The 8,043-nt window shown below is 35.1% G+C and overlaps 1 protein-coding gene across 1 annotated transcript in view; it reads left to right on the forward strand.

Moving 5' to 3' along the window:
- Positions 1–6,814, forward strand: part of LOC129003671 (dynactin subunit 1) — a 28,289-nt gene extending 21,475 nt beyond the window's left edge. Inside the window, exons 22-29 of the mRNA XM_054431973.1 lie at positions 255–454; positions 1,517–1,744; positions 2,179–2,353; positions 3,055–3,224; positions 3,493–3,558; positions 4,004–4,144; positions 5,064–5,153; positions 5,718–6,814. Of these exons, the coding sequence (XP_054287948.1) occupies positions 255–454; positions 1,517–1,744; positions 2,179–2,353; positions 3,055–3,224; positions 3,493–3,558; positions 4,004–4,144; positions 5,064–5,153; positions 5,718–5,870 (1,223 nt within the window). The 3' untranslated portion in view covers positions 5,871–6,814. The remainder of the gene's footprint in view (positions 1–254; positions 455–1,516; positions 1,745–2,178; positions 2,354–3,054; positions 3,225–3,492; positions 3,559–4,003; positions 4,145–5,063; positions 5,154–5,717) is intronic.
- Positions 6,815–8,043: the final 1,229 nt, after the last annotated feature.

Below are 8,043 nucleotides of genomic sequence, written 5' to 3' on the forward strand. Positions count from 1 at the left end.
ATTGGTGATTGGCAGGATTCGAACCTGGGACCTCAGGCTCTGTAGCCACAAGCTTTACCTGACCAGCCATAAATTGATAAAGTTTCTGTGTTGTGAAAGCTTTACAAGGCTGTTTGTTTTCAACGAATGTTTTATCGCCAATCACCTTAGCAAAATTGTATTCCTGTAACTCAGTTGGTAAGAGCTCACATTTAACTGCAGGCTTGATCATTTACTTAACTAATACTTACTAACAAAATCTTCTACTCTTCCAGACAGTGAAGCGGGAATGGATGTACCAAAGTTGATGGAGACTTTGACCGTATCTTGGGAGAGAATATTTGAGAATGACCACAGCAGTGGACCAATAGCCTCTATCAAGGCTGCTGCGGCCACTGTAGCCTCGAACATCGCTCAAGTAGCACAATTACTGGTGGACACTGACCCTGCAGCACAAACCAACAAGGAGGAAAAGGTAAGATAGCATTGGATTTTACAACACATAAAATTTGGCATTTAAAGATGTATTAAAGTTAAATTATATTTAAAAATAAATGTAGGAGGTTATAATAAAAAATATATCAAAGTTGTCATTATACTAGGCTGCAAAGTGATTTTAGACCAAAAATGGCGTACTGAAGAGAAATTTGCCAGTTAATGGTACAAGGGGTTTTTTAAAGTAAGGATCGTTCAGGCTTAAAGATCCCTAGTTCGCCGCAACAAGGCAGCTTGCTGCTTACTGGCATTGTTAGTGAACAGAATCATACTATTTGAAGCTCTGTAGCTGTCGTGTACACTTCCCTGTGTGTCTAAAATATTTTTAAGTTATTACTCCTGCCCGCCCGGATCGAGATAAGGTCAGTGATACGTTTTTTTACTGCAAGAAACATATCCGATGCAGACATTCATGGCCAAATGACCTAATCCAATGAGTGAGGGTAATGTGTGAAAGTAGGTTAGGTTAGGTTAGGTTAGGGAAGAAATCGTGTTTTCAACGGGTACCCAGACTTCTCACTTAATACGATAAATGTCCTTTATGGACGGCCTTTATGGTACGATTTAGTTGTAGGTTGACCTAAAACTCAAATCGAGAGAATTTATCTATTCTAATTTGATGATGCAATTATAAATTTAATCAACACTAGCACCAACACTTGTGCGAAACAGCAAAAGGTAAACTGAGGTTTGGTTATGCGCAATTTGGGAAACAACGACTGCAGCAAATTTTGGCAAGCGCTAAGAAAATCCTACCTTGAGGTTAAACTAGGCATCCCATGTAATGTACACAGTCTCTAGTATATTTCACCTCTAGCTATTTAACTTTATTTTTGTTTTACAATCTGTTCAGTACAACTGTGAACAATTAGTAAAAGACATAATATAAGTAAGTGACTTGACCAAGAATCTCCCCAGTGAAAGATCTTGGAAAAATAAATTGAATCAAAATTATCACTTCAACTTGACAAAAATGAAATTTAAATACTAAGAATATTTATTCTCAAATTGAAATAAACAGTGACCCATATTATCCTTTCAGCCGGTACCTCCGATCGTTCTGAGGGCTCGGCAAGTGAAGAGTGAACTGGAAGAGACGAAAGCACTGAGAGCTCGGCTGGAGACGAGGGAGGCTGATATCAGAGAACTCAAGATGTTACTGAGGACTAAACAGGAAGAAGTGGGAGAACTGCAGGTGAGAAAGGACCTGGCGGAGAAGAGGCTCGCAAACCAGACGAGAGAAGACAAGATGACCATCGAGAAACTTGAGGTGAGAAACGGAATGTGTGGTAACTTTATGTAAAAAGTAAAGGAGAATCTTGAGAAGAACGATGACTGAATTTATTAGTTTATTGCTTAAAAGGAGTCTTGGAGTTTAATTTTCTATTTATCAACTTCTTGTTTAGGACCATCTTTTATTTCTATTTCCGGAAGCTGAGGATTACTTTATCAGCTGACTTTTACTAACCTATGCGTAAAGTTTAGGTATTATTTTGAATTTTATCATATATTTTGGTTTCTAATTCTTTGCCCCATAAGTCTAATTGAGTCATTGTGAACTTGCAAATTACGAAAATATTTACTTTAGTTTACAATATTAATCTAATTAACATTTAGTTATATATTAATACAAGTATAGTATGCCTACTCTTTCTACTTGCTATACAGTTGCAATTTGTAAAAAAAATTTTACCCTCTCAATAGCGAAAATTGGAAGAAGCACAAAAACAGATGTTAAGAAAAGAAAAGGAGTTTGAAGAAACAATGGACCATCTTCAAGCAGACATCGACTCTTTGGAAAGTGAAAGAGGAGAATTGAAGGACAAATTGAAGAATTACTCCAAGAAAGTATTCATCGAAGGAGTTAAGTCGTCAGTTGGTAAGTAAAGTAAGCTTATTTCATAAAATAAAATGATTATCTTATCCATCCACAGTTGTATGCAATCGCAATCACATCATAAATGTATACATTGTGGTATGTCAATGGATTATTTAAAAGACTGTCACAATCACAATAGTTAAAACTTGTCATGTTGATAAAATAGTTAAAATGGAATAAAAATTGATAAAACTGACTAAACCTGTACAGACTGGCCCAGCACTGTCTCATCACTGCCACTGACTGAATACAAATGACTGAATCATGATGTTTCTTCTTCTTCCCAGTGCCACCTGTATTTCAGTTTGTTTTGTTCTTCTTATTTTATACTTCTTTGATTAGTAACTATGTCAATATATGTATCTATTGACTGAAAAGAAGTCTGATTATTTAAAAAGTTACATGGGTCGAGTTTATTAGCTTTGAAGATGACCTTTCTTTAACATCAAGCATAAAACTTTTTTGTGATACTTCAACTATTTCCATGTTCTTATCAATAGATGTGTAGTTGTATGATTCCGATATTAAATGTTTGGTGTAACTGGATTGCTGATGTTGTGATCTTTAAGGCATGTTCTTTAAATCTTTGTTTGAAAGATCTTCCAGTTTGTCCGGTCAAGCTCATCATAACATAACAAGATAACACATCCTCATTCTATATCAGATTATAGACTTTTCATACAATCTATTTCTCATTGTAGTGAGTGGTACGTTAAGTGCGACACCTGGAAACGTAGCTGTGAAAGAATCTCCATTGCTGCTCAACGAGATCAGATATCTACGTCAGACGTTGCGCAACGAGCAGGCGGAGAAGTTCAAACTCCAGGTGGACCACATGAAAAAGCAGCTAGCCCAGCTTAAACCCCTGAATGTAAGAGATAAGATAAGAGAATCATTAGTTAGGTGTGTAACCTTTAACTGAATATAGATTATTGTCAAGTAGTCAATCTCTAGATTAAGTCGTCTCTTTGTAATTTAATTTTTGTGTTTAAATGTTTAGTCACTGATGTGTAAGAAAGAGCCATTATTCAAAATTTTGCCTGTTAACATAAAAAATCTGTAATTCAATTTTTTTCATTTCTTTTCAAAAGCTTTCATTGCAGACATATACACATATTTAACCTCATAATTAATTTTAGGTGCCTAAAAAGAGATCTACGGAAGAACTAGATCAGCTCACTGCCAAAGCACAAAATCTTTTAACGGTAAGTAGACAATTAAAAATTACTGAATGATAAAAGAACTGATCCGTCAATCAAGTTTTGTAAAAGCCCATCTCTTTTATTTTCAATATTAGTAATATGGAAATCTCTATTTGAAAAGGGTTTGCAACATTGAAGAGCGATATATAAACAAATGAACTTGTCTTGTTTTACACAAGGTTTCTTAAAGATACGGACAAATTAAGAATTGTTCTTGAGGGTATGACTTGTAGTCTTTTCAAATGTAAAGGTACTATTGGATTAAAATAAAAAGTAGAATAGTTGTACTGTTTTTTAAACACAATATTGTCTGTTGCATGATTGTCTATGGGAAGATGGGAATAGAAAAGGATGGTTATTAGCAGTCAAAACTCAGTAGGTCTCAGTTCTACTACCTCAATCTTTTATACAAGCACTGTTTATATATAAATGTATATGTATTGTACAGGATGTCCGTAAGCATATGCTGCCCACAGTGATAGACATAAGCAAACGACGGCCAGGCGAACGGAGTATGGAGCCTGCCAATCACATTCTGCGACGAATGCAGCAAGAACAAAGTCTGCAGGACAGACTAAACCACCTACAGGTATGGTAACTAAGTGTTTAGGATAGGTTAAATAACTTAAAGGGATGTAAACAAAGTCTATACGATAGGTTAACTAGAATCACAGAGAAATAAGAAACAGAGGATACATTCAATCAATGGTACACCTAAGTATGGTAATTTTTTCATTTAATTAAAATTTTCATTTAACGCAATCAATATGGCTGGGCAACGATGAAGAACCGGTAACGGTAACTAAGTCTTTAGGATAGGCTAAACAACCTACAAGTATGGTAACTAAGTCTTTAGGATAGGCTAAACAACCTACAGGTACGGTAACTAAGTCTTTAGGATAGGCTAAACAAACTACAGGTATGGTAACTAAGTCTTTAGGATAGGCTAAACAACCTACAGATATGGTAACTAAGTCTTTAGGATAGGCTAAACAACCTACAGATATGGTAACTAAGTCTTTAGGATAGGCTAAACAAACTACAGGTATGGTAACTAAGTCTTTAGGATAGGCTAAACAACCTACAGGTATGGTAACTAAGTCTTTAGGATAGGTTAAACAACCTACAGGTATTTTAACTAAGTCTTTAGGATAGGAATAACTGAAAGGTATGTAAACAAAGTCTGCACGATTGGTTAACTAGAATCACAGAGAAATAAGAAACAGGGGATACATTCAATGGTACACTTAAGTGGTGTCTAGCACCAGTCGCTGGTGTCTATAGAAAATTATATTCGTTGTCCCATTCAACTCACCTTTCTGTTCACGCTTATCCTTGTTTGATACCAGTACATTTCTACCCCAACATACCACAGCTAAAAGCGCATGGTTGTCCCATAAGCTTATTTCCTCTGTATAGAAGATTATCTTTCTTGAATTACACAATTTTTGTTTTAGATAGGGACACTTGGATGACAGGAGTATTTATCACATTAATCTTTGTTGCAGAATGAAGTACTAAACCAAAAAGTGAAGCGGAAACGAGGAGGCAAGGTGGAAACAGATCTCGCTGTATTTCCCACTCCGGAAATGTCCAAGGTAAGTCGAGGCAAGTGGATTATACGACAACCTCTGGCTTTGTGGAGAAAAGATTACTATGATTTTGATTCAGTGTTCATCCCACTCCTTTACTTGTAGTTATAGACAAAGGTTATTTTATATGTCCATTTATGGATTTGGGAGCCCTAAAAGTTAATAAAATAACATGAAAAACATTATATTAAATCAGTTTAGTTGTATAAAATGCTGCACTTATCATGATTTGATGGTAGATCTGTCAGGTGCATGCGAATGTCAACTTCATACTTGTAGCTATGTTAAGGGATGCACTGAGGAGCCATTTCACTTCCGAGGACAAAAATTAAAACCGGTTCCGATAACCAAAATCATCCAATAGTGATCCTTTGAAAGAGACACCTTAGGTATATACAAGACCAGAATGTCCAAACTTAGTAACATTTTGTACATAATATTTGCCTCTCTCCTTGCAAAATGGGGGATTAAAAGTTCAGATAAAATTCACTATGATTGATGAATGCAAAAATAGTTATTTCTGTAAAATATAAGATATCCGACTCCCATTTTAAGAACTTTGTTCTTCAGGCTCTGGCAGAACAAGAACCAGTGCTGATTGGGGAGTTAACGTTACCCAGAACGGACAACGACACTCCGAGCATCGTGCCTATATATCTAGACTCAATCGCAGATCTTAGACAGCTTCAAGAGAAGATTCTCGCATTGGCCGCTGGATCATAAGCTTCCCTGCTATAGTATATGCTTTTGCTCATTAATTTGTTCTAAAATACTTCAGTTGCAGCTGTGATTTTATTTTTTCAAACCGTGGGCAATTTATAATAGTTGAAGTCAGTGGTGGTCCCAGGGGTAATGGATCCCTTCCCTATAATATCAAGGTGGACCTTATATATTAGCCGGTTTTTAGGCTTTAAATTTTCCCGGAGAGAAAGGTGGAACCTCCTGTCTCTGGTTTTACGGTTATTTTGTCTTATTAAATCTTGAAAGCTTGAAGCTATGTTACTATTACTTGAAGAATAATCTGGTTTAAATCCAAGCTTAGTAAAGCCTAAAAACCATGATAGTATTTTTATATTTTTTAAATATTTTTACTGTCTTCTTCACTTATTTTTGTAATCTACTAAATATTTTCCTAACAAAGTTGGGGTTGTGTTGATTTAAATTGAGTGTTTCCAATCTGTGATTTAATTTTAGTTGTAAGCCTTAACTTTCTAAATAATTAATTTAAATAAGTTTCTTCATTAAGTTATTAAAATAATTTAAGTGGTATTAAATCAATTGATTTAGATCGCCTTCAACAAACACGAATAATAATTTATTAGGAATGTAAAACTGATAAATATTAATATAAAAAAAGTTTCAATGTAACCTTCAATTTTATTTATATCTCTGATTTTATATTCAAGTATCAAAATTTTAATTGGTAACTTTTTGTGCAATATAATGATGCGTATACTTTTGTGATATGAAGCTGCATCGTATAAAAGTAACTTTGTTCTGTATCCAAACTTGTGTTATTTAAGTTGTTACATATCAAAAGATGTTACTCGGGCACACAATTTGTAATGATAATTTATTTATTCACTTTTATTATTGTGTATTCCCTGTATATTTTCATGCATAATTTAAAATGCTGTGTTAACTTGAAATATATATTGTTTCTTAAATAGTTTAATCATTCAAAACCTGAAAGAAACCTTTTGGAAAAAGTTTAAAAAGTTGGAAGAATTCTGTCTGTTTCCTGGAGGAGGATTTTATTCAATCCATAACATTTTCCTAGAGTGTGAAAAAAGTTAAATAACAAAAACTTTTAAGAGGTTGGCAGCCTCTTTTACCTTGCGTTTGCCTGTCCACATGGGCCTCAGAGGCCTGTGCATGGAACATATCCAGCAAAGCTAGGGGTGAGCGGGTATAGTACAAAGGTGAACTGTACTGATAAAAGTAGCGGCAGGAACCAGGATACAAACCCACGACTTCCTTGGGCCCGAGGTCCGTGGTGCTACTGACTCACCAGATGACAAGAATGAATAGTACACTCAATTTTTTCTGTAAATAAATTAATAACCAGCTTTTAATCTACTGAAGAGAACATTTTAATCGGTGGAGTGGGATAAGTAAAAAACTGACTCGCCGATAAAATTTGAATAGACTTTACTCCGTCGAAACAGGAGTTCTTTGGAACAACCCCAACCCTCGTGTGTAAAATGGTTTGAAATGGTTTGTATCTCTTTTTCTTCTCACCATAAAAAACACTGGGTTATATCAGCTCATTGCACATTGATAATTTACATAACTAACTAGGATTACGTTAGGCCTATCCGAGTGATTTTGAACTAAGTTTCAACCTCTTGGGCTTAGTTTTCCTACAAACATGACTAGAATTAGTAATTTTGGCAAATTCCCTTGGTAAGAAGCTATTATCATAAGCAACTTGAGTAATTTTGGTCTGATTTTGGGGAAATTGGGCATTTATTTGTAGGGCTGGATACACTTCAATGAGTTTGCAAACCAACAAGATCAAGTCATAGAGGAACGTTATGGTGTTTTTAAATTTGTTATCCTTAAAACCCAAAAAAATTACCAATTTAATTGAAACCATCGTGTAGAGCTTAATAGTATATTTCGTACCTAGGGCCGAAAATGAGGTTTTGCCGGCTCGAGATAGTTTTTAAGTTCGAGACGAAGTCGAGAACTTAAATCGATCGAGAGCCGCAAAACCATTTCGGTCCGTGGTACGAACGCTATTTTTCACCACACTATACCCTATTACCACTATTCACCACAATAATAATGCACACTGATAGTCAACACAACTACAACTTTAAGGTTATGTGAAGAAATAATTTGAGGAATCAGCAAAAATAAAAATATATAGTTGCTAGGCAACGGTGACAAT

The sequence above is a fragment of the Macrosteles quadrilineatus genome, unplaced genomic scaffold, assembly GCF_028750875.1.
Source record: "Macrosteles quadrilineatus isolate MER2022 unplaced genomic scaffold, UCM_ALF_1.0 Scaffold_1__1_contigs__length_201487025, whole genome shotgun sequence".
NCBI lineage: Eukaryota > Metazoa > Arthropoda > Insecta > Hemiptera > Cicadellidae > Macrosteles > Macrosteles quadrilineatus.